The 27,723-nt window shown below is 38.2% G+C and overlaps 1 protein-coding gene across 1 annotated transcript in view; it reads left to right on the top strand.

Annotated features, from left to right (window-relative positions):
* Positions 1–22,777, top strand: part of FAM81B (family with sequence similarity 81 member B) — a 91,701-nt gene extending 68,924 nt beyond the window's left edge. Inside the window, exons 8-12 of the mRNA XM_054578300.1 lie at positions 4,960–5,089; positions 11,385–11,491; positions 19,030–19,165; positions 20,742–20,937; positions 22,593–22,777. Coding sequence (XP_054434275.1) covers positions 4,960–5,089; positions 11,385–11,491; positions 19,030–19,165; positions 20,742–20,937; positions 22,593–22,726 — 703 coding nt within the window. The 3' untranslated portion in view covers positions 22,727–22,777. The remainder of the gene's footprint in view (positions 1–4,959; positions 5,090–11,384; positions 11,492–19,029; positions 19,166–20,741; positions 20,938–22,592) is intronic.
* Positions 22,778–27,723: the final 4,946 nt, after the last annotated feature.

Consider the following 27,723-nt stretch of genomic DNA (forward strand, 5'->3'; position numbering starts at 1 on the left):
CTGCTTCTGACACCCCCTCCTCTATTGGATAGATTAGCCTTCCTGCGAAAAGGAGAAAGAAGGTGAGCGTGTAAAGGGCACCCGGAGGGAGGGCTCTGACTTGCACTCTGCAGCAGCAGCCAGAGGAGACCAACCCTCTCGCCACCTTTGGCTACTGGGGACCCCGGGACAGACCTGCTTGTGAAAAAAATGGCAAATTGTGTTGAGGGTGGTTAAAAGCAAAAGTCACCTCCTCTGAAGAAACAATAATGGCATTATGAATATTGTCAATTTTTAAAACATAAAGAGCAGGGACTTTTGGTGAAAGACAGTAGAATAAAGACACTTTTACTCATCTCTTCTCACTTGAGATGTCTTAATGCCAGTTAAAAATAAAAAGGAAGACAAATGTAATACATATTTAATATAACATAGGTGTTGCCACAACTGATGGCCCCAAGCAGAGCACACTTACCAAATGCTGTGATATTAAACATAATGATTTCCTCCAAACAAGAGTCATGATCCTGAAAAGTGTAGGCCAAATAATCTGAATAGAGCACTACTACCTGGGGGATTGATTGGGTCACAGGAAAGATAAGAGACCCTATAGAGATCTGGGTCAGCAGCACAGAAAGCTGGGGAGGCGTAGCTGAAGATGTAAGCATGTTATTTATCACCTAGGACATCCCTCCTTGCCAGGTCATACATGAGAGAAACTGGCTGAAGTGCAACAGGATGAGGAAGGAGAGGAGGCAAGAGTGTCACAACTGAGAATGATTTGCCGTGAGATACACAATCTGGTTTTTCAGGAAAAATGGGAAGGTGTGCCTCACTATCACCCACCTAAGGTAACCATAGATTTTGACTCAGACGAGCCTGAGTAAAGGATATGATTTACTCTCTATCAAGAACATACTCACCAATCTGCAAATAGCCAGAATCACTAAAAGAAGTAAGTGTGGTAGTTAGGAAGAATCTAGCCTGTGCATAAAAATCACCAATATCATCACCGTCATCTATGGATGGAAGGATGGAGGGGTGGATGGATGGATGGATAGACAGATATAAAAACTGATAAAAATGTAAGGCTAATGAATATACCTTATGAGAGGCATTACCCAGAAAAACACAAGAAGAGTTCAAATCAAAGGTTCTTCTGGTTTTAAAGAAATTAAGATTAAAAAAACATAAAAAATTGCTGATTTAACAGTTACATATAATTTTGCTTCTTCCAAAAACCCCACCAAATCTATAGTAAACAGATTTTCTCTTTAAAACATCAACCCACAAAGACTGGGGATATCAGCACAGAAATCTTGGAACCTAGAAAACAGATGGACGTGTGGTGACTGACTTACTGACAAAATAAAACCAATTTTAAAGTTGGGAAATAAGCTGAAAATGACTTACTTTCACATCACAGAACTCTCAACAGGCTTAGGAGTTGGCTGTACCAGGAATCTCTGAAACTATGTATAAAGGTGGGCCCTTGCCTCTAGGGAGAAGAATTAAGAGGCAGAGCAAGGAGCCTCTATTTTTATTAGCCTTTAGTTATTGTTAACTTTTAAACTATAGACATATTTATTTTGATAAAAATATTAGATAAAAGGCTTTCACCCAAAAAGAGATTATCAGACAACAAAAGGAAATAGGTAAATGAATCACTCAAGGATAAGTTAAAAGAAAAAATTAAAATATTACATAGGTTAAATTTATGAATGCTTTAGAAGCTCCCCAAATAGAATAAATACAACTAAAGGTAATAGCTGTTTTTTAAAAAAATTGTGAGCAAGCCATACAAAGTAAAATGAAAATGCTTTTCAATATAAAAATGCTTATAGAGAAGTAATGTATATGACAGACAAGTAAAACTTATTCAACATAGACCAATAATAGGAGCTCCTGAAAAAGCAGAACAAATTCTTCAAAAGGAAAATACTCAAGGTTATAAGAGATTTGAATTTGTAGCTCAAAACAAACAAAAACCCTGGCAACCTGAGAAAAATTAATATAAGAACAATTAAACCAAGATATCCTGGTTGAAGTTACTGAACATCAAGAAAAAAAATCATTAGACATTTAGGTAGACAAAGCAGATCACATGAAACAAGGAAAAAATTCAGTCACGTCAGATTTCTCCACCTTAACCCAGTGCCAGAAAAGGATGGAGCTCCACCGATCACATTCTGAACAGAAGAAGAGGTGACCCCATGATGTTATCTTAACTGAGTCACCTTTCAGGTGTTAGAGGACTGACAGGCATTCATTCCCAATCACTCAAGAACTGAAAAGATTCCAACATTCCTAAGGCCTTCTCTTGCAATCGGGGTGGCAAAAGCTGACCAACCAAGGAATACACTGAAATAAGGTTATCAGGAAGGAAAGCATGGTTTAAAAGGACTGCCAATGAACACAGAATCTAAATGTAGAGTGAAGATTGAATAACAGTGGGAAATCTAGCTACAGAACACAGTGTAAATGTCATATAACTTGACATTTTCAAAATAGCAGAATATGAAAAAAACCTTTTTAAAAACAAGTATATAAACTTATTTTCTCCATTTTTGGCATATGGTCAATAAATAATGTCTAAAGTTGAAAATGGTAGGTATAAAAAGTCTCATTCCATTGTGTGATAGTTCTTTATCACATTTTTTTAGAAACAAATATCCCTCATAGTGAAGAAATATATATATGTCTATATATATGTAATATATATAAAAATCCTAAGGTCAGCAACTTTGTTCACTTTTCACTACAGGTACCTTTCCTTAGGCTAAATGAAATTAAAATTCAATATTACATTTTAAAGAAAATTGGAGTATATAACAGTACAAATATTCTAAAATTATTTTTATAGTATTTCTAACTTCCATCCATGTCATCATATGTGTATACGTGTATGTATATGTCTCTGTGTGTGTGCGTGTAAATATATATGGAATGATAGCCAAATATTAACAATGACTATTTCTGAAAAATGGGATTTGGGATGACATTAACTCTCCTCTTTGTTTTTTTCCTTTTGTATTATATGAAATTTTTTATAATGAACACATTCTAATTTAAAAGAAACAATAAAATTACTCCACAGAAGGAGAAAAGGAGAAACTTCCTTTTGAAATATAGAGTGTGAGCTTTGGAAAACCCCTAACCCTTGACTTCAGCATGCGGGATGAGGAGGCTGGGTTGGTCCAGAGGTGAAAATGAATTGGCCAGCAACTTCCAAGTTAAATAAATAAATAATAACTGCTGATCTTGCATTGGCACTTTCTCTGTGCCAGGTACTGACTAAATACTCATTACCTATGTTATTCAGGACAGCTAGTTAGGTTGGAAGGTTGGGCTCGCAGTTCTCCAAGAGACACTATTCATGTCGTTGCCTGTGTCTGGCAGCCACTGTAGTTACCGGGTGGACAAATAAACTGTGCACTTACATGCAGTGACCTTAGCATCATTATCCTCTCACAGAGGTTAAAAAACTTGTGCCAGATCACAAATCTAGGAAGCAGCAGAAGCCAGTTGCAAAGCCTGGTCTATCTGACACCAGAGACCAAATGTTTAACCATTGGCCCACAATGCACAGACCCGCTGTCCCAGAGGGTAGGGATCAAGGTGGGGGGTTGGGAGAAGGTGTCAGGAAGTGGTAGCAGCAACTGCTCCTGTGTAGTCTTTGGAGGTCTTAATGTGGACTCACATAAGGATATTCTAACTAACCAACAATGGAGGTTTTTCTGACAATAACATTTTACATATACAAATGGGTGGAATGGCTTTTGCCCATGACTTTGGTGCATACCATCCAGCTCCCTTTTGATTAGATCAATTCCTAGTTTGTTTTTTTCCCCAGCAGTCTCCTCACCCCCTAACCACAGTCCCCTGGGATCTCTTTAAGGGACAGCTCAGGCAAAATCACCATCTTACCTTTGGCTCAACATTGGCATCAAAAATCTTAAAAATCTTTAGGATCCTATTTCTGGATCCTAAAAAATATTAACAGTCATAAAATAAACAGTCTTCATAGCACTTAGCATGATAACATGAAAAACGTGATTCCTAATACATCTTATGTGATGACAGTCAAAACAGTTACTTCATGAAATGACAAACTTCCAAACAATCTCTGATAGCTTGTATACAAAAGACACAGCCCAGGCAGCACTCTCCACGCTGTCTTTCACGCATGTGTGAGGGTACTGAAACTGATGGTCCATGCAGCGTGCGGCCTGCTCTCTCCCAAAAGAGGCCGTGAGAGAGGGTATGGGGTGGGGTTCCCGGGCATGCTGGGAAGATAGTTAATCTTCAACTCCAACCCCATTTCACGACAGTCCCTTCCTTAAAATACCAAATGCAATGTTATGGGCCAAAGTTTCAGTCATATGTTAGTGTGAGTTGTTGTCCTAATTCAAGACAGTATTTGACTGAGACCACTCCAGGAGCAGGAGTTTTGATGGGGATTAAAAGGAGGGAAGTTTTGTTTTGAAAGTGGATTGGAAGATTTAGGTGGGTCTGGACACTTCACTAGCCAAAGGAGAATTGAGAATCTGGGAGCCAAGGGAAGAAGTGAATGGGAGGAAAGGGGATCCAGAATGTGATACAGAAGAGGAAAAATTTTCAATTTTGCCTAACCATAGGCAGCAGGGAATATTCTCAAAAACCAAAACCTGTTGGAACTGCTATGACTGAGTTAATGTATTAGGCCGAAAATCTAAAATTTTCTCCCTATTTTCCCCAATGTCTTTACCTAGTCCAACTTAGTTCTCTGGTTTGGGCCAGAGTGTTTTTTATCCAATATGGTTTTTCTCCCAGCAAGAAGAGGAAAATGAAGGAGAATCCTGTGTCTGCTCCTACATCTACCAACTCATTATTTAAAAAACTTTAGAACATTTGCCATCAAATGAATGCACAGATCCTACCGCAGGATTAAAAATGTTTTGAGCCTGTTGATCTCACATCCAATTTCCATCTTGCCACTAGATGTGATTCCAGCATTGTGAAGCTTTCTGGAGACATTCATTTCATCAGGCATGAGTACCGACAAATTGAAAAAACAATTCAAGAACTCATGTCTTCCCTAGAAACTGTTTCTAAGAACTTGGATATGAAGGTAACTGAAAATTGATAGAATTCATATTACGTGTTACTGCCCAAAGATTATTATAGCTTATCAATATGCCCAGCCAAATGGTATCTATTCAAGAGAACTCTTTCCTTCCAAGGGGTTTTAATATGACAGCTTATGTGTAAGTGCCATGAACACTGTCAGTTCAATCAATTGTCTTTCAAACAATGCTTCAGTGTATAACCTTGCACTCACGGCACTTGGTGCATATGTAGGTATGCCTGCAGGAGAGATGTCAGAAGGGGGATTGCTGGGTCAAAGGTACATGTGTTTGTTACTTTGAAAGATCTTGTTCTCTGCAGGACTTTTACCATATTGCATACCCACCAGCAATAAGTAAAATGTCCTATATTCTCAATGTCTCACCAATAAGTATTGTTCAACTTTTAAATCTTGCCATTCTTATAGCAAAAAGACAACAGCTCTGTGTTTTAATTAGCCTTTCTTATTATGAATGGGATTGAGTATCTTTGCATATATTTAAGAGCTATTTAGTTTGAGGGGGTTTTTTTGTTTTTTGTTTTTTCCTTTTCAGTGAGCTGTCTGTTCATGGCTTTTATCTGTTTCTCTATTGGCCTATTTTTTTCTTCTCAATTTCTAGGAGCCCTTCATGATATGAGGTGCAAATACATTTTCCCAGTTTATCATTTGTCTTTTGATGTGCATATGTTCCCTATTTGTAGCTGATTTTATCAGTGTCTTCTATTGTGCCTTCTGGAATTTTAAGACACAGTTCGGAAGAGCTTTTCCACACACAGACTTGAAAGAATTGTTCCTATTTTCTTCTAGCATTTTCAGTGCTTTACTGTTTACATTTAAATACTTGATCCACTTAGAGTTTTTCCTAGTATAGCATGTGTCTTACTTATTATTTTTATTATTGAAACCTTGTAATATTTTTAATACCTGGTAAGGCTAGTCCCTTCCATGGTTTTCTTTTTTCCCTTTTCCTGGTGATAATTGTTTTTGCATATGATTTTAAAATCAACCTAATTCCATCAAATAAACCAATAAATAAACTCTGCTTTAATTTTTACTGAAGTCACCATAAATTTATAATTTAACTTTAGCATTGACATAGTCATAATGGTGAAATCGTGAATGTCTATCTACAAACAGTATTTCCCATTTGTTCAAGGTCTGCTTTTATATACTTCAAGAGGGGGTTCAAATTTTCCTCATATGGTTTGGCAACATTTTTTCTTAAATATATTTCAAGATTCTGTCTATTTCTTTAGTTTATTATAATGGGTGTTTCATTATGTCTTCTGACTGGTTGTTGGTTGTACATTAGGAAGGCTGTATTAACTTCATACTCCACTAACTCAGTGAAATCTCTTCTTGATGGTAGTATTTTTCAGTTGTTTGTTCTCCAGGTACACAATCATATGATTTTTAAATAATTTTAACTCATATTTTTCTATTTTCATACAACTAATTCTTCTCCCTTTCCTAACTGCTTTTAATAGTAACTCCAGTGTAATATTAAATAGTAGAGCAGGGATGGTGGGCATTCTGCTTTGTTCCTGATTTTAACAGAAATGCTCCCACTGTTTCCCTTATGATGTGGAAGTTTTCTGAATAAACATGTTTAATACACAAATTTTCCTGTTATATTGAGCTTTTTTAAAAAATAAAATGTTATGTTGTCAAATGTCTTTTCAGCATTTGTCAAGGTAATCATATTACTTTTCTCCTCAGTTTTACTAGTGTAATTATTTACATTAATGTATTTCTTATTATTAAACCATCTTTAATTTTTTTAAATAAATTGCATTTGATTATATTTTTGTTCTGCTATAGGATACTGTTTGCTGATATTTTAAAATGTTGATCATATTTGCTTAAGAAAGAATGATCTGTATGGTCAGTTTTCAAATACCATCCCTTTCTTAGAGAACTTTTGATTTGAAAAAATTACTAAAAATATCCTGTTGATACTGATGCTGAAAGGTTATTTTGAGACTGTGATGTGTCCTCTGTGGAAAAAAAAAATGTTGATCAATACTTATAAATGAAACTAGTCTCTAGGGGTTTTGTTCAATATTTTCAGATTTTTAAAATTAATGTTGCACTTACTTTATAAAAATAATTTTGAAGTTTCTCTTCTTTTTGTATGCTTTAAAACAATTTAAAAAGCATTATAATTTTCCAACCATTAATGATTTGGTAGCTTCGACTCTGAAACATCTGGGCCTGTTGTTCTGGTAAAAAAGGGAGTCCTTTAATATCATCACTCAATTTTTTTTTCTATGAAAATTAAACTGTACACATTCTATCTCTTCAAGGGTCAACTTTAGTAAATTACTTTTCTTGAAAAAATATATTTATCTCACTCAGATTTTGAAATATATTGGCATTAAGTTGTACAAAATACTATTAGGATTGTTTTAATCCTTTCTGCTTTTATCTTTTCCCCTTGCCATTTTATCATTTAACTTATGCTTTTTTTTTTTTCTTAATTAGTTAGGTTAGTTGTCCCTTAACAATTATGTTGATTGTTCTCCAATGAGCCAGTCTTTTAATGTATTTAATTCTGCTTTCATTCTGTTTTCCATTCCACCAGTTTAAGCTTTACTAATTTTTTCCTTTCCTACAGGTTGTATTGATGTTCATTTTCTTTTGTACTGTATTTTATTTCTGTTCTTTATTCTTTAATGATATAATCATTTATGATTGTGAATTTTTCCATGAGTATTCATTTATTTCAATATCCCCTGGGGTTTGACATGTAATGTTCTCATTCCTGGGATTTTGCAACTGCATATTCTATTTTTTTCGATTTATTAGCTAAGAGGAGATATTGTTGTTGTTTCTTTCCCTAAGAATTTTATGCTTTGTTATACTAGTATTCATTTTTAATTTTATTTCATTGTAATTAAAATTTATTGTATATACTGGCTTTAGTTTTTGGAATATTTTGAGGGTTTTTTTGTGGCTGGAGAGTGAAATTTTGTACATGCTATAAAAGAATGCATATTCAGTATTTTGGGGGGTACGAAGTTCAGTTAAATCTATTAAAAAATAGCTTATTGTTTAAATCTTCTTATCCTTATTTTTTGGTCTCCTGTTTTGAACTGAGGAAGGTGAGTTGAAGTCTCATAATTATTGAGTTTCCATTTCATCTATAATTTCAGTTTTGTGAATGTTTTTGCTATGTTGTTTGAATCTCATATATTTATAATTACTCCATATTTTTTTGTCTCTAATCTTAATGGTTATGTTTTCTTTTTTCTTAATGTTTAGAGCAGGACAAACTTTGCTTGTTACCTTTTCAAAGAAACATCCCTTGAATTTACATAATAATCTCATATTTTTTGTTCCTTAATTTTTTAATGTTTGTACATTAGTCTTATATTGTTGCCATAACAAATCACCTCATACCTAGTGGTTTATAACAAAACAAATATATTATCTCGGTTTTTGTGAGAAGTCCAGGATGGCCAGCCTGGGTGCTCTGCTGAGGGCCTCACAGGCTGAAACTGAGGGGTCAGCAGGGCTGTGTTCCTTTGGAGAAGGGGCTGGGATGAATCCTCTTCTAGGCTCATTCATAAGTTTTTGGCCAAATTCAGTTTCTTGCAGTCATAGGACTGGGGTCCTTACTGGCTGTCAGTTGGGGACTGATCTTCCTCCAGCTACCTGCCTTCCTTCCTGCATTTTCAATGGGACCTCTCTCCAACAACAAACCAAGTTCACCTCATACCTCAAACCTCTCTGACTCCAGCTTTTAGAGGCTCCTGTGATTAGGTTGGGCCACTTAAATAAAATAGTATAATCTCCCTCTTTTAAGGTTTGTAACCATAATAACAGCTGCAAATCCCTGTGGCCATCTAGCAACATATTCACAGGTGCCACAGATGAGGGTATGGATGTCTCTGTGGAGCCATTCTGCCTACCTTAATTTGTCCATTTCTTTATCCTGCTTTCCTTTGGTTAGATTTATTATTCTCTTTTTAATTTTGTGAAATTAATAATTAGTTTATATAGCTTCATTCAGCCTTGTATAATTATGGAAACATTTAATGCCACAAATTGATCTCTATAGATGTGTCGTATCCTTTTGATACGTAATGTTCTCATTAGTCTTTCCTAAGTAAATTCCAGCTGCAGAGTTGATTTATTCTTTGACACTTGTGTTAGTGCTGTTAGAAGTAAATGCCATTAAGAAATTAGATGTGCAAGAGATTTATTGAGAGAGAAAAAACTGATGAAAAATGGGGAGACAGGTGGAAGAGATACAGAGAACCATCAGACTGCATGCAATACAGGTCTGATTCCTGTGAAAAGGGCGGAGAAAGAAGGTCTTAGACTGCCATGCGATGCTAACAAAGTTTCATGAAGTTCCCTGAGCCGCAGTCACTCATGAGAGGGATGCTACTCAGGCAGAGGCTGGGAGCAGCCAGGGGGAAGCGTGGCTCTGACACGGGGTGATGAGTTTCAGGTTCGGCAGTCAAGGCCCTTGGCCAGTTATGCTCCTTGTAGTAGGAGGTCTGAGAGGCACGTTTTCACATGAAACACTGGAATTAAATGATACAATTACTCAAATGATTATCTTTTTGCTTTATACTTTTCTTACTAATTTCTAGTGTTAGTGCAGTGGAGTTAGAGTTATGGTCTGTGCTTTTTCTGCTTTTGGAATAATTTGAGACTTTCTTTACAGTCACATGCACTTAGTCACTGCAAATGCTTGGTGGGCAATGGGAAAGAATAAATGTTTGCTGTTTGCAAGTTAGATTGGTATACAAATCTATTAAATAAATTTTATATTTTCATATCTTTCTATATCCTTATTTATATTTTACTTATTTGACCAGTAAAGGGTCAAGAAAAGCCACTTAAAATCATTAATATCTCAGGCCCTGGCTGGTGCAGCTAGTGGGTTGAGTGCTGGCCTGCAACCCGAAAGGCTGCCAGTTCAATTCCCAGTCAGGGCACATGCCTGGGTTGCAGGCCAGGTCCCCAGTTGGTGGCATGCTAGAGGCAACCGACTGACGTATCTCTCATACATCTAGTTTCATTCCCTGTCTTCCTCCTTTACCCTCTCACTAAAGAAAAAAATATATATATATATATATTTATAAAACCACTAATATATCATTTCTATTAGTTTATCCTTGTAATTCTTTAGCTGTTTCTTTTTAGTTCAATATATAAGGTAAATATAGGTTCAAAACTCTGTTTTTCACTGTGGATTGTATTTTTAATCTATAAAAATGACCATCTTTCACGGTTTAACAAACTCGGCCTTGAAAAATATTTTATCTAACAGTATTGCTCTGCCTGCGTTCTTTTTCTTTGCTTTTGCCAGGCATGTATTTACTTATTATTTTACTATTAAAACAGTCCTGCCTTTAAGTGTGCCTCCTATCAATAGCCTGTTTTAAATGTATCTCCTATAAAGAGTCTTTCATGTGCTATTCGTTGCTCACCCAATATTTATCTATTCAAACCCTTCCATTATTCACCTCTTTCTTTTCTAAGAGAACTCTGATTCTTTGTAAAGTGCCTACTCTCTTCCACATGACCATCTGTTTTGGAGCCGAAGTCTGTTTAGCCAAAGTCAATCATGTAGTTTCATTTCCCTTGACAGTGATTTGTTTCGGCATGATTATGTGCTCGACTCTGCCTCCATTTTTCCAATCTGGTCCTTTTACCTAAAGTAACATCCTCAGTGTTTCTGTGCTGTGGACGACACTCCTAGCCCCGCTTCTAGGACTAGAACTCGCTTCTCCCTGGCTTTATATCCCTAAGTCATTTCACTTGGGATTTATTTGTGCTCATGTCAGAATCCTACCTGGAAATTCCTGAGAGGCCTCATCTCAGGCCCCTCAAGTGTGTTTTTGTCAGACGTTAATTGTATGTTTCAACACTGGTTCAATAAGTATTCGGTGAATATTTACCGTTAACCATCTCATGTGCACTGAGGTTATAGTGGTGATAAAGAATACAGTCGTTTACATTGTAACTGGGAAGACAAATTAAGGAAATAATCAAATTAATAAATTGATAAACAAACTAATGTCAATAGTATGTTTTTGTGGTACTGTTATATAGCCTATTATCAAGAGAATATTACAGACAGCAGAATCAAATACTCCTCTATTATTCTTTCCCTGTAACTACTGAAACATTCCTTCAGAAGAAAAATCATTTTCAAATAAAAATGTGTTTTAGACTCAAGTCTGTTTCCTAGCTCCTTTAGGAATAAAGGATAACTAATGTAACTGCTAGTGCTTCTGTTCACACACACACACAAAGTTCCTTTTTCTACTTTCATTAGGTAATACAGCTCTTAGGAAAGATAGAGGCTTCCAATTCTGAACAAATCTCAAATTTAAAGATGGTCCAGGGGGATTATCACCATGAAATGAATCTTTTGGAGTTCAAGTAAGTGAATGAAAGGTTTTTAATTTTGTTAAATGCATTCCTAAGGGTTTAGCCTAACAAAAACATTGGCATTAAATAAAAACCTATTCCAGGAATACAAACCTGGTCAAGAAGGAAAGCAACAAAAGTGATATAGAAAATATTCTACACTACAGTACTACTAATATTAATATGAATATTGCATGAATATTGCAATATTCATAATAAAAGAAAAATATGAATATTAATTCTGTTATTCTCTTTGCATTTTATCTCAACTGAATTGAAATACTCACAGACCTTTCCTATAGAGGAATTTTTAACTTGTCATTGATTGTGTATTAAGCTTCCTCAATAAAAGCATCAATGAATACACATCAATTGCACAAGATTATCAAGTAATTTTTAAAACAACTTTGATTACAAAAACTTTCTAAAGAGCTTTCTAAGGATTTTTTTCTAAGATCTTCTACCTGGTCCTTTACATTATCCCTTTTGAAGACTGGTCTCTACCCCGTCCTACATTGAGTTTTGCCCCTATGCAATGAAGTAAGCAGTAAAGGAGACAAGACTCCACAAATATTCAAATCACTGGCCTCCTTATCCTCAAATCCTCCTTTCTTGCTTAAATGACCACCATTTCCTGGGTTTCTAGTTCAGGCAAAAGAGTTTCTAGTGACTTGAATGATATGGCCTTATGGCCCCTTCTAGCCTTGCTCTTTATCCTCTCTGTCCCCCATGACTTAGATTTAATGCCTTGGTCAAACCTAGTATTCTAGTAACACTGTGCTTTCTCCATTTTCCCCCATATCTCCCATATTTCAAGAAATCTAACTGCCACTGACTCTAAGGTGTACCATATATTTTTGTACCTCTATGACATGAAGCTGTCTAGTAAAGCATAGCACACCATCATTTTAATGCACCTCCCAATTTCAGAGATGTTAAATTGGGAAATGTGTCCTAGGAATGGATGGAAAAGAGAATACTCATAGCAAAAGCTCAGAGGAATAGAGTCTTGAGTAAAGAGAAAATACCCACTTTATTCATACTCTTAAAAGTCATATTAGGTTCTTAATATCTAGCACAATGAGAGTGCTCAATAAATTATCTCTGTGGTGCTTCATCTAATCCCTTCAGCTTTCAATTAAAAGAAAAATACCCAAAGGAGAAGTAAAAAAGTAAACTGTTTCTAGAAGTACAGCTTAAGAATTGATTTTATTGGGGGAGAAATTAGACTTGTAATCCGACATGGAAGACTGGCAAGAGATGAAGTGTATTAACAAATAGGAAAGAGAGAGAAAGGAAATGTTTAAGGTCCAGGGCTAACTGTTTTATGAATGATGCTGTGTACTTTTTCTAACTTTAGTCCTATGGGAAATTGGTTTACAGACAAGTAATCGTAGTAGTTAAATATGAACGTGAACACTTTTGTATTAGGATAAACTTGAATCTTTTTCTCACCAAAAATAATGAAGTTGTAACATTTCATTAGTCTTACAGCAGGTCACAGTGACCTTATAAACCAGATTTTTCCCCAGGCAAATATTTATGAGCTCTAATGAGTCATTGAATTACATGACTGACTCTTTAATTTAAACTTTCTCCATCATTTTAAAATCAAAAAGTAATATGCATTCATTGTAAGAAGCAAAATAAAACAAAGATGAAAACAGTGCACATTAAGACACACCATTTCCATGTCCTAAAGTAACCGATGCTAACAGTGGGCATGTATCCTTCTACACCTTCCTCCTTGTTTATAAAAATATGTAACGGAAAGACAACATTTTATATGTATGCACATATATTGATATATACACATATTTAAATATAACATGTATATTACATATAGATATATAAATCACTCATTATACGTGTAGAGAAAGCATGGGTTTTTTAAAAAATAAATTCTATACACATTACTCAGTAATTTGCCTTTTGCCAGTATATCTTGGGTCTCTCTCTAGACAAATGATTATTATTTTTCATATCTGAATAATATTTTAACTTACAGATATACCATCATTAATTCAATCATTTATCTTATTGATATATTCTTTTCAGTTTACGTTACAGTACACCAACAAAAAATTATCGTGTGTATATCCTTAGGTAAGCTTAGGTATAGATGCTTTTATCCCTATAGGCAAGATTCCTAGGTCAAAAAATTTACATATTTATTTTTATAAATTTCTTTCTAAAAATGTAGCAATTTATACTTCCACCAGCAGTGTGTAAGAAATCTTTCTCAAAATTCTTACCAACCCTGGAATTTATCTCTGTTTAATATTTGCCAATTAAAGAATGAAAAAACAGCACCTCCTGTTTTCATTTATATTCCCTTCACCATTTGAATTTTATTTTCTGTGAATTGCCCATTCTTATCATTCACCAAAGTCTGTGTCATGATTTTCATCAGTTTTAATCAATTTATAGGATTCCTTTACATCAGGGATAGTAGCCTTGAACTGAGCTATGTATTGCAAATCTATTTTCCTCAAAGAGAAAGAAAGACAGATAGGGCTTTCCACACCCCGCCCCCCAAATCAGGGCACTTGTCAAAGCAAAGTAGATGGATATAGAATTTGTTTTCCTTTCTTTTTAAGAAACAAGTGTCTCTGATTAAAGGAATTAAGAGCATTTTAATACCATTAAAGGATACGTTTAATTGAGCCATTTTCCCATTTAGAAGCTTTAACAAATTCACATTTAATGGTCAACTAAATACATTTTATATTGAACTTAAAAACCACAGTGTTTCCTGAGGGTTTGCTAGTGAATTCCTGGGGCTTTGGCACTGATCACTAGACCTAACAAAAGGAGCTCTGTCATTCAAACCCCTGCACTGAGCCTCCTTTTCCTGGAGGGTTTTAGTGTTGAGCTAAGCAATGGCCTCAGCTGACAACTCAGTGTTTGTAGAGCAAGTTTGGGCCATCACGAAACACAGCTGTCTTTGAGAACTAGTTTTGCAGAGGCAGCACCTACCAGTCTCTCCCCACGATGGCTCTTACAGCTGATGCTGTCTAGTTGACAGTGATTTATAAGAAAAGAAACAGGAGTTGGTCATGGAAGCAAATGCATAGATTTGAATTTTACTGCACAACTTTGAAAATGCTAACAGAGTGGAAAGTTACAAACTATCCAAGCAAGAACAGGTCTCATTCATCTTTGTATCCTCAGCACCCCTTATTTAGACACCAAGAGAAATCAGTGAATGAAGGAATTAATTGACGGTTTTGAGCATCTCTAATATGTAGGTTGTGGTTTTAGACTATCCAAAGACATAACCATAGCCACATACAGTTGGGGAGAAAATGCATAAATAAGTGACAAGCTAAACACAGGGGAAGTAAAAGTGAAGACAATGTTACATGAGATATATCATTAGACAGAAATAAAATAGAGATTGTAATTTATAAATGTCTACCAATCACTAAGTTCTCCAACTACTCAAGTACACCCAACTCTGTAGAGTGGTCCTCAACCATTTTAAAGATAAGGAAACTTATAATTATGGAGATTAAGTAATGCACACAGTCACACAGTTAGAAAGTGTCTCCAAATCTCGGGCTATTTTTGTTGATCTATGATGCCTCCATCTCATAATTCCCCTTATGAGGAAACTTATTGTGTACAAAAATTTAGAGAAATGAAAGATCACATCTGCTTGAAACCAGAATTTTATGAGGCTGTGAAGATATTGGCATTTAAGCTCAAGTACAACTTGGAATGCCCAGGAAGCAAGTCTTCCTGGCAGAGTAGAGTTGGAATAACTTTTTAATTAGTATCACTAGTCAGAAATCACAGAACATTAATAAGAAATTACTTTAAGATATAAATTTAGCAGACAAATATTTCTGGTAATCAATTTTTTGCTTCTGATGTGAAACTTTAAATTTTAGATTTATTCTCTACTTTTTAAGTTTTTATTACAAAAAATAAAAATATCTGGGGAGGGGGGCAGGGGAAAGTGGTGGGGGGAAGGCAGAGACAAGTGTATTTGGAAAAATAAATTAATTTTAAAAAAAGAATGTAGAAGCAAAAAAAATCCTCATTTTTAATGCCATCAAAGTGCATTAAATCTTTTTATATTCACATTTGGTTAAAGCTACCATCTAAATTCTTGAAGGCCTGTTAATAGTGACAGCTTTTAAAAATTCAAAGTTTTCATACCTTCTTGAAAAGTTAATTGAGCAGATTGTTGAATGCACACTGGGTTTAAAGCTGGCCCATGATGGACCTATGTCCTCATTTATGAGTGTCAGCCATAACCAGGGTGGCCTCTCAGACATTTGTTCCAAACCTTACACTCTGCCCTCACCGCTCGCTCTCAGCACAGCTCTCTGTCCTGAGCCCTGCTGTGTCTATAGATCCCTGTTGCATTTTTTTTACTCTTTTGTAACTCCCCCCTTATAATTGCCCTTGGAGTATGTTTTAACCTGACTCCACCAGTACAAAAATTCAGGATAAAAAACCCCAGCCAACATTATCCTAGTGAGATTTCTGACCATAATTTAAAAGTCTGACTGATGTGTTTTGAAAAAAAGGAAAGAAAAATTTATCCATCCATCCATCCACCCATCAATCTACCTACTTCTTTATATCTGTCTACATCTAATAGAAATACCCCTTAACCATTGCAATGGAGGATTTGGGAACTAAAATGTGAATATCATTCAAGATAATTCATCTTGTTGAGATTTGAACTATAAGTTCTACAATTAATAGAACAGTAGTTTTTACATGGTAAGTCATGTCCATTATGTTAGGGGAAAAAGTCTAAGGAAAGAAAAAAGATTCACATAAACTTTTACTTTATCCTTTTTATCTTTCAAGGAGAATACTATTTAAATAATGCTTTGATGTTATAATAAACTACCAACAGAGAGTCTGCCTTCAGACAGTTCCAGGAAAGTGAGCCTCCAATTGCAGGCAAAACCTTGTAATGAAAAGATCATAAGTAATAATTCATTCTTTATGGCTTTATTTTAATTTCAGAATTTCAATTACTGATGTGACCTTCAGGGATATTACTTGGGCACATTGGTTTTCAGAGGGATTTTAATATTGCATCAGTGATTAGAGTAAATGCTCTCATTTATTTACACAGTAAAGGTGAGCAATGAAGGCTGGACTCTCAATTGTAAAGCTACTTCTTTGTTACCTGAAGATTTACTGCCCCACTTAACCATCACTATTAATTAATATTTTCACCAGAAACAGGGAAGGGAAGATGAAAGTCGAAGTTTAGGTATCTCGATAGCTTGGGGAGTGTATGATTTCTTTGTGAACAGCCCAAATAAAAGGTAATGAATGAGAAAAAATGGCTCATTTATTCATTTATTTAGTGACTATTTACTTAGCACCTTCTATATTTTAGACATTGTTCACAGCCAAGAACACAGAAAAATCCTTGCCCTTGTGAAACTTAGGCTCCAGTGAAGGAGACAGCACACAAATTATATATCATTTGGTGATGAGCATTTGGAGAAAAATGGAGTAAGGGAATGGAGAGTGTCAGGTGGAAAAGGGTTGCTGGTTTGTTTTGTTTTGTTTTGTTTAGTGTGGTCCAAAAGTGTCTGTGATGAGGTGGTGCTTGACTATAAATCTGAATGAAGTTAAGGCAGGAACCATTGTATTGTACATTCTAAGGAGAAGAGTTCCAGACAGAGGAAAGAGTTGGCTAAAATTATATCCACCTTTTGGTTGGGGGCTTATCTGTCTGAAATCTAATAGCTGTCAGCCAGTAGCGTGGGTGTTTGGAAATCATTAGCCTGAGAACAGGAATAACCAATTGCACCTCCTTCAATGTTGAGGTACTCGCCTGAATCATGGTGTGCTTTCTCTGCGTGAAATCTCTCTCTCTGTGTATCAAAACTATAATTCAAAGAGGTGACGATCAGAATGTAGCTACAATACTACAATTAACATAACTTTTGGAAAATTAGCTTTTTCTATTCATTGATTTCATATTCTAAATCCTGGTTTCTCAACCTCCACACTATCAGCATTTTAGCTGGATAAGTACTGTTGGGGGCTGTCCCGTGCACCGTAGGATGGTCAGCACCATGCTGGCATGCGGCATCCCTCAGCCGTGACAGCCAAAAATGTCTCCATACCATTGCTAGATGCCTCATGGCCTACATAAAAATGGTTATGGCCTCACACAACTTTTCTTTTCCAATTATTAGAATAAATACTTTTTCAGGAGAGCCAGAGAGGAATATTTTCTGTCCAGACCTGTTTTAAGCAATCTCCAATGATAAATATCACAAACTACATTACCTGTGTGCAATTTTTAGTAAAAACAATCAAGCGGCTATTATTTCAAGCGGCAAATAAACTGAATATTTCCTGTGTCAACATGCATTGCTCCTGCCAATCTAATGCTTCGCTCATTCTAAAAGGCAATTTGAAATTGACCTCTCATCATGAGCAAGGCGCCTGCAGAAACCACTCGCCAGTCCCCGCCTCTCACCCTACCTCTTCCCAGTTCCATGTCCCTTAGTCATGGAATCCCTCTTTCTGCTCAAACCCTCAACCACTCTGCAGTGACTTTTCAAATTGATATTTGATTCCACCCCCTTTTAATAACATCCACTTCCATTTTTAAAAATCCTTCATTCTCTATTATTTAATACTTGGGCAGTGCATCATCTTGAAGCCCGCAGTCCCTTGCCCCTCCTTTGCCTATTACTGTCCGGTTTGCCCATGTGAATAGCTCAGCACCACTTTAAGCCTCCCCCCCACCCCACCCCACCCCACCCTCCAAGAGTCCGCTTGCAGAGACCCGTTGGTGGCAATGGGGACTTTACTGAAGATTTTACCTGAGAAAGAAAAGACAACCAAGGAATGCTCTGCTTCCCCAAAGCCTTTTGGGGGCTCTCTTCCTTCTCCCTTCTTCGGTCCTACCTCTGAGTTTTCTCCCCTCAACTCAACAACGCCGGGCCGTTGGCCCGCTCCTCTCCTCGCTTCGCAGCGGTCCTTGCAGATCAGGGGTTCCCTGAGCCAGTCTGCCCACGGCTAAGGCTGTTGCTCACGCTTTCTAATAAATTTTAAATTAAAAAAATACATTTAATGACCTGTGACTAGAGTATGAAATTTACCTTTTAGCGTATATAAAGTTAGATTGGACCCAAACCATGCTCTTCTGTTTGTCTATGACTATGAGCCACGCTGATTTCTGTCAGCTGTGGCTGTTTTCAGGCTGCAGGGGCAGCACCGAGTGGTTGTCAAAGAGACCGACCTGCAAAGCCTAAAATATTTCCTGTGACCCTTTAACCCCTAGGTAAAGTAATACTCGTCAACCCAGGTGACTTAGCGAAGTCTTTCTTCCAGGCGCACGCATGTGCCCAGGGCTCCGGGAGGAAATCTGCGTGGGCGACAGGTGTTTCTGTCCCGTCGCTGCCTGTGCCTGGATTTTAGGGTGTGTGGAGGGGCGCTGGCGGTAGCTATGCTGAACACAAGCTCAGGACAGGGACCCTGAGTACTTTATTGCTAAGTTAGGGTTTTATGTTTAAACTTACTTATTAAAATAGAACACAATTTTCCCTTAGATTTAATTCACTTTCAAACACTCTGTATGAGGAAGTCGAGAAAAATAAAAAATGGACCGAAAGCCAGTTCATCAAATATGAAAAAGACCAGCTGGGCCAAATAAATCAGTGCCTGAAGTGCCTACAGGAGAAACTGGTAAGGAGTTCTGCTACTCAGGAGGTAGACCACCGCGCGGCCACTGTCTGTTCAGCCGTGAGTCAGGTCTGCGAAGTCGCCCTTGGCCGTTCACCGCAACCTCCGCTGTGTCAGTGACTGAGTGCGAGGCAGGGGTGGAGGAGGGGGGAGGGGCGTCGGTGGTCACCAGGAGAGGAATCTAGAGGCTTGTCTTCTGCTCCTGTTCGCTACTCGCCAACTCTGTGAACCCACACTTTTCAGAATATGTTTTACCTCCGGAATATTCAAAGGGGAGTTTTTAAAAATACAGATGCCTTGTCCCAGCCCAGAGCTGAGGCATCAGCCAGACCTCCCAAGGCCTCCGCTGGGAATCCGTGCTGTTAGGCAAGCTGCCTGGGTGATGCTCCGCCACAAGCAGTCCTGAAAACTTCTGCCTTAGACAAGCCATTTTACCGCTCCCGAGATCCGATAGCAGATCCAAGGTTTTCAAAACGTCTCTTCCCGGTCAGACCTTGTGGAGAAAGCCCCAGCCTTGGCGTGAGGAGGCTGCATGGGAGACGCAGTGCAGGGCGCCCTTCTCCCTCCCGCCAGCCCTGCAGCCGAGCTGCTGGGCCCCCAGGAGAGCAGCACGGGCCACCAGGGTCCTCAGTGGCTGCCAGGCTTGCAGGTGATTCAAATAAGATGTTTCTGGAACTTTGGTAGAGGGGCTTTAGACAGACCAGTACTACCCGAGTTTGTAAACAACTGATAGAAACATGGCCCACGAGATGGACAAAAACATTACAGCTTTGTCCCTGATAAAGCTACCGCTCAGATCTCAGCCCAGTGGGTCTGCTAGTTGCTTACCTGATTCAGGCAGACACCTCCACCTGTTGCAGGCTGCTCCAGGTGACCACAGGATCACCTGCAGGCAGAAGCCTCACACCACAAGGAACAGGGAGACTGGAGTTCACCCTCCTGAGGCAGGCAGGACTAGAGAGGAGAACCCAGGGGCCGAGCCAGTCTAGCCTGCTCTTGCTCCCACATTCTCTGGAGGGGAGAGGGGAGGAGCAGAGAAGCTAATTAGCCTCAGGTTGCTGCACATTAGAATCACTGGGAGCACTTTTATGCTAGATCAATCCCAAGCTCCATCGTAGACCTTTTAATTAAATCAGAATTTGGCAGGGGTGTGGTATATGGTCCAGGTGATTCTCATAGACAGCACGGTGGAGAATCACTGCTCTAGCTCAAGCTGTTCCACAGCGAGATACGAAGCGCAGGGAATAAGGGCCTCTGACACTTAGGAGCATGTCCAACGAGCTCAGGTCAGGCAGAATTTAAATGCCTTTCTTCTTTAAACGCTAGGCTGAAATTCCAAATCCTTGAGGCGTTTCTGCAAGACCACAGCCTTTTACTTTCTAGGAACTACAAATGAACCAGGCTGAACAAAGAGGTGAATCTTATATTTGTGAACACTGTTTTAGGTACAAGGGAACTTGGTTTAAATTCCCATGTTTAACGTGGAAAAGTGAGTTTGTTAAAAAACATTCTCAAAGCTGAAATACAATTCCACATAGATTTTCTTATCTGCAGAGTTTTATTGTGATTTCTTTTATAGGAAAAGTCAGAAAATAAAATGGAAGAAAAATTACTGCAGCTTTCAAGCAAATTAGGGAATTTTGTTAACTCACACAAACAGGAAGCAGAACTAAGCAAAGTAAAGCATATAGAAAATAAACTGTCTAAAAAAATGAGCCAGCTGGAAAAGCACATCTGGGATGAATTAGAGAAAATGCAGAATGAATATCAATCAGGTGAGCAGGTGCCTTTAATTAACATCACTCCTTGCCTATCCAGTCCCTGTTTCCTACTTGGACCTAATGGCCAGTTATCAGTTTTGTCATTAGTAACCTTCTTTTATATTCAAGCTGATTTTCCTATCTCACAGAATCTCAGCATACCACTGGAAGGTAGGTAGGTAAGTTTATTTTTTTCTTCGTACTTAGCACCATCACAAGCTTGCCATTGATGTGAGTTGTTTGTTTTTTTGTTTTGTTTTGTTGTTGTTTTTTTTTTACTCTCTACGATCAGAAACTCAGAATTGTTAGGCATGGAAAGTCCTTGGAGATCATCAAGGTGTGGCTTGTGGGTGTATCATGAAACTAGGAGCCTAAATTGCTGAACTTGCAGATAATGAGCCTAGACAGATGTCTGACTGGAGACCTGACCTTTCGAAGTAAGAGAGATGAATTAACAGAGTCTGGTGTAATGACTGTCTTTCTTCTGAAGGAGGCTAATAGCAGCAATATCAAACTGAGCTAACATTAAAGAGATTGATTTGAAAGGCCCATCTAATTTGTCACAGTGAAGGACATGGAATAGGTGCTGTGGCGCAGCCATTTGCCTCCAGTCACAATTCTAAGGGAATTACCAGGAACCAGAAGTTTCCTGTACAAGAGAAAGCCCCAACTTATTTTATGTCCCCTAGGTCTCAGAAAAATGCATGGGAATTCTACCTAATTTTGATCTTGTATAGAGATGCCTTGAAGGTCTTGGAAAAATATCATGGTCTCATTCTGCCAGATGTTGCTGGCACATAAATAAAATTCTCTGCCTGGAAACCTGACCCTCCGCACCTCTACTCCCCAGCTCCCACTGCCAAATCAAATAATGAACTATCTGGCCAGGAATCATGTTCCAAACTTAACTGACCCTTCTTTTACAGCCTTGCTTTCTACTTAACTACCTACCAGAGGTTCAATTTTATTCATTCCAGTAATAGTCATAGCATGAGCTGAAGGGGGATTTGCAAACTACATGTCTCTGCATTTTATCAAGTGGGAATTGAGCGAACAGGGACTCCACATTAATGGCTTCTCCTTTATGCGTTTAATAAGTGTGTTGAGAAATGACCATATGCAAGGCTCTAATGAACAAGAAATGGGCTGTACCCTAAGGAGCTTGAGGACTGAGTGACCAGACTTGCACAGAGATGCAAAGCACGGGGGCACGGGGGCACGGGGCGAGGGGGGCCACTCTTTATGTCCCTCAAACAGGGCGAAGTTAGAGAAAGTTGGAAATCTCATCTGAGATTGGAAAGGCCTTTACCTTCAATTTGGAGACTAGAATAAAAAAAGAGATCCAAATCTCTCATAAAAGTGTAGAGAAAGAAGAAACTATTTTAAATTTCTCTCTTGAAATATGGACTCGTTCCAGTATGCGATATATTTGGGGGGAGAGGAAAGGAAGGAATTAAATTTTCACAATAAAGCCAGATATAAGTTGAGACACTATTGCTAAGGCATCTTCATGACATACAAGAAATAGTTACACATTTTAGACCGGTCTTAATAAAATTTAATGTGCTTTGAAAAGATGATCAGTTACGGCAGGACTGCTGATTAACAGCTTCTGTAGAAAAAACAAAAGTTCCAACGCATTGTTTAAGTGTGCTCATGTCTTCTTCCAGGGTTTAAATCAATTCATGACTCTCTCAGCTCCCTCCAACAAATACACCAAACAAAGATGGATTTAGAGATATATAAAGTACAGAAAGACCTAAAGAAATTACAGCGTAAGATAGTGGAACTCCAGGAAGTATAAACTTTCCAGTCATCCTCTTTTCACCAGCCAATGGAGTGATTTGTTGGTAAAAGCTGGGAAGAAGAAAGTTAACATCTCTGAATGTTTATTGCTTCCACTGTCTCTGTATTTCTTACCACCTTTTTAAGGAAATGAATGTATCAGAAAATCTAATAAAACAAAGGAGCTTTATGAGGCTTTCATGAATTTATTAATGAAGAAATTAAATTTTTAACATACACACCTTTTTATATTTTTATTTACCTACAAATAAACAAGAGCAATCTACACAAAGTAACTGAGTAAAGTAGGCCGATGTAATGCATTAAAAAGTGGCGGGAACTGTGGCAAATCGGAGACCACTTGCACTCTGTCTAAACATAGCCACTATGGAGTTCCAGATTATTAACATATATATTATCTATTAGTGCCAAAATTTTTATTTTTAAAAGAAAACAGAAATCTGGATTTCATATGAATGAAACCTCTGCATAAGCATTAGCAATAGTTGGCCCTTCATACCCATGGGTTTTGCATCAACAGATTCAACCAACTGTGGATAGAAAACAAGCTTGTCCTCTGCCCCCACAAAAAGAAAGTACCCAGAATGTTCTGTGCAACAGCACTATGCTGAATCTCTGAGAATAAAGAAATGTGTAGGCATACCCTACTGTAGCCTGCATGCAAATACAGGTTATATGCAAATACTATGCCGTTTTACAGAAGAGACTTGAGCATCCTTGGATTTTGGTAACCTCAGGGATGGGGGTCTGGGAGGGTGGTCCTGGGACCAACCCTCCCCTTCCTAGTCCAAGAATACTGAGGGCTAACTGGAGTTCAAAATACCAACAGTTCCTAACCTATGAGGGAATATCTGTGGGGCAGATATGGCCAGTGGCCTGTCATTAGCAACTTCTGACCCAGAGATTTTTGTTTCCTAGCAATCCCAGTATTTATAGCGAATAATATTGTTTCATTGTACTCAATATGTATCAGAATTATGAGCAACTAAAGAGTTAACTCACGCAAAATAATACAACAGTTTACATGAAAAACATCCAACATGATGTAATCTAGGTGCTAAATTCAAAGACACTTCAAAAAACTCTAGTTTCCTACAATATTAAAAACATTTCTAACTTTTCTAGATATGTACATTAATGTAGAACCTAGTATCAGGCAGTAAAATGAAGAAAAAATAAAACTATTATGTCACGCACTATTCTCTAGAACAAGGACAAATTTCTAAACTAGGCGAGGGAACTTCACTTGAGACTTAGGTTACTTCCTTGGCTTAGGGAGGAAGGATGATAAAGAACAAACTTGCCTTCCAAATAAGTTTTTGATCAATGCCTACCTTTAATTTTTTAGCTGTATGAAATACCTACATTTATTTTTATTAATTTACATACAGCATAATTGATTGTTTTCCAAAGGATTTTTCATGAATCCCTTGAGTTTAAGAATTTAAAATGCAATAGCAAGTTATGTTTTGTTGTCAAGTGTCATACTAGGACAAAGGGCTAATATCTCAAGGAATCCCAATAACCCTTGCAAGTCAATAACAAAATAAATCAATGTGTGTATTTTTTAATGGGAAAAGAATATGAGCAGGCTAGTCACAGAAGAGTACAATAAATCATAAATGGCCCTGGCCGGTCTGGCTTGGTTAGCTGGAGTGTCAACCCACAACCAAAAGGTTGCAGGTTCAATTTCTGGTCAGGGCACGGGCCTGGGTTGTGGGTTTGAGCCCCAGTCCAGGTGAGTATGGGAGGCAACCGATGGTTCTCTCTCACTTCGATGTTTTTCTCTCGCCCTTCCTTTCTCCCTGCCCCTCTCTAAAAGCAATGAAAGGGTGTCCTCAGGTGAGGGGGCAGGGGAAGGAAAAATAAATAACTAAATAAATAGAGAGTTAACATACTAAATAAAAATTAAAGTGACCCGCTGCGGCTACCATTTTCAGACTGACAGACATTGAAGCGCTTGGTAACGCTGGGCTGGCATGGGCGTGCGGGGATGTGCGCTCCCACACGCTATGGGTGAGTCTGTAAATCGGGGCAATGATTTAGAGGGCAATTTGGGAACTTTTATCAGCATTTGCAATGTATATATCCTTTGACCCTGGAAGTCTAAATTTCTACTAGAAATTTATATTACAGGGGGAATGGAAAGATACATGAACAAGGATGCTCATTACAGCACCATTTGTTGTAGTAAAAACAAAACAAAACCTGAAAACAACCCAAATATAAGGAATTCGCTAAATTCATATCACCAAACAAACAAAAATGCTATCCAGCCCTTAAGAGGAATTGATAAAAATATTCAGGATATACCCGAGCGGATGTGGCTCAGTGGGTTGAGTGCTGGCCTGTGAACCAAAGGGTTGCCGGTTCGATTCCCAGTCAGGGTACATGCCTGGGTTGTAGGCCAAGACCCTGGTGGGGGACATGCAAGGCAACCACACATTGATGTTTATCTTCCTCTCTTTCTCCCTCCCCTCCCCTCTCTCTAAAAGATTTTAAATAAATACAGTCTTTTCAAAAAAGGTATTCGGGATACACAGGTGAAAAAAGCAAGTTGTGAAGCAATATGGATATGAACTCATTTTTGTCAAAAATTTTTAAAGAAGTAAATTGCAATATACATTCCACAACATACAACAAATAAGAATTTATAAAAAACTTTGCAGTGAGGGTATGAATACTTGTTTTCTATTCAGCATTTATTAATGTTTTTACATTATAACACAAATATTGTTTCTAGTGAAAATATATTTTAACAACAACCTCAACAACAAATACACTACTAGGCTGAATGAGTAATTTTTTGTAATCAACCAAATAAGTGGTTGTAGGAAGGGCTAAGTTTGGAATTCACACAGGCGAAGGGCCAAGTCATCCCACTCATACCTATTTTTAACTCTACAGACACAGCTACAAAAGCAGCAAGGACATGCAGCAAGCAAGAGGGGGAAAAAAGGGTGCTGATGCACTTTTTTTTTTCTTGCAAGAAAAATGTTCCAGATGAAAATGTAATCCAAGTATTAGCACAGGATCAAGCAAAAAGCTTTCCTGAAATGGGTCTCTTTCTCTTATTGGGGTTGACAGGGTAGTAACTGAATGTAAGGTAGGAGGGTAAGCAAAGGATCGAATGGAATCAAAGGATCTTCTGCTAGCATTCTCTAGCTTGGGAGCCCAAGTTGAGGTTTCACACATTTGCAGAGACTCTAGATGGCCCGAGAACTATGCCTAGTGAGACAGTGGGTCCAAGTTTTGCATGGCCTAAAGCGCACAAAGTTTTGATTTGTTGTTGCCCTGTCTTGAGCAGTTGGCACACTAACCTGTAGGAATATTCCTGGAAGCCATTGCTACCTCAGGTCAGCTGCGACTTAACTCCATACAGAAGTGGCTATTACTTCCGTAAGTATATCCCTCTAACTCAAATGTATCCCAAACTCAACTTCTCTTTAGCTGGATCCAAAGGTGCCCACAGACACGCCAGGGTCACCTGACATCAAGTGAAGTGGGAGTGGAAAGACAGTGGTTCTAATCAATCAATGACCTTATTGTAATTAAAATGTCTTCTGCAAATTTTGCAACGACCTTGTAAAGACATTGCTGAGGGCTCATCCAAGTGAGGGTCTCTGAAGTTCAAGAGCCACTGTTTCACAGTAAATTCACCTCTATTCAGGGACAGGTAAAGCATTCGACCCCCATTCCCTTGCCCTTCTTTTGCCATGGATGCAAAAAGATGACAAGGATGAACAATCTACCTAAAGAAACTCAATACGCATGGCACTTTACTCCATACCAAGCAAATCTTAATCCTTTGAGAAATGTCAGACTTCTCTCCCCACACGTACAGGGGAGGGTTTGCGAGTCATAGAATCTGTGACCCAGACCCACCCAGTAGACTTGAGGCAAACATTCATGTATCTCAGAAAGGCCTCACTTCAGGCATAAACATCACCTAAGCAGGCTTATAGTCTGAATCCCACAAACTCCCTGCGTTTGCTGCCATTTCTTTCCTCTTATCAAAACCTGCTTAGGGGTAAAAATTACAAAACATTATTTACACTGAGGGCTAAATAATAATGTTCAAAGTATTTTTGCTTCCCCATTGAAGATGAAAGACAAATCTGCCACTGTATGCTACACAAGCAATTGGCTTTTCAGCCCTACTGGTCAGTGGATGTACTCACGGACCTGAGAGCCAGGCCAGCAGTAAGGCCCGAGGTCAAAGTAACTGCATCCCCGAGGGCTGTGGACACCAGCAGCTGTCCCTTCTCCTACTGAGACTTAGCAAACATCTACTCACTACTATTAGTGTCACTCATAATAGAAGCAAGTAGTATCCAAACACTCCAAGGAGAAACTGGATCTATAATATATATATATACACACACACATATATGTATGTATTTTTACCTCATAAAGGGTCTCCAACTTCTGTGAGATACTGCTTTGCAGGCTCCATTCATTCATGTGCTAGGCTCTTGAAATACAATATTGAACAAACAAAACATGGATCCTGCCCTTTGAGAACTTACAATCTGCTGGAAAAAACCAGCAATTAAACTTGTAAATAGGTGGGCAAGTAAAGGGTGTAATGGGAACACCTGGGAGAGGCATTTAGCATAAACATGGGAATCAGGCACAGGGGTCTCCTGGAAGAAAGGATCTCCACAGGGAAACTCTCAAGCATTAGCGGAAGGAAAGGGGCTAGGCAGGTAGATGTGGGGGCTCCGTGGGGTGGAGTGGCCGGTGCCAAGGCCTGCGGCCAAGCGAATGGAACACGCGTCTGAACCTAATGTGTGGTGAAGGCGGGGAGGAAAAGTCGGGGAGGTAAGTAGGAAAGATAGGCTGGAAGTTAGGGGCAGTGGGGTGTCTATCCCAACGGGCCTTATAACTATAGAGGAACTTGGGCTTTACCTTGAGAGCCCAACAAGCCTTTGAATGATTTTAAATAGGAGACTGGCATCAGATTTGCATTTCAGAGACATCCCTCTGGCTGCA

The sequence above is a fragment of the Pteronotus mesoamericanus genome, unplaced genomic scaffold (assembly GCF_021234165.1).
Source record: "Pteronotus mesoamericanus isolate MK-2021 breed Mesoamerican mustached bat unplaced genomic scaffold, CSHL_Meso_final contig_50, whole genome shotgun sequence".
Taxonomy (NCBI): Eukaryota; Metazoa; Chordata; class Mammalia; order Chiroptera; family Mormoopidae; genus Pteronotus; species Pteronotus mesoamericanus.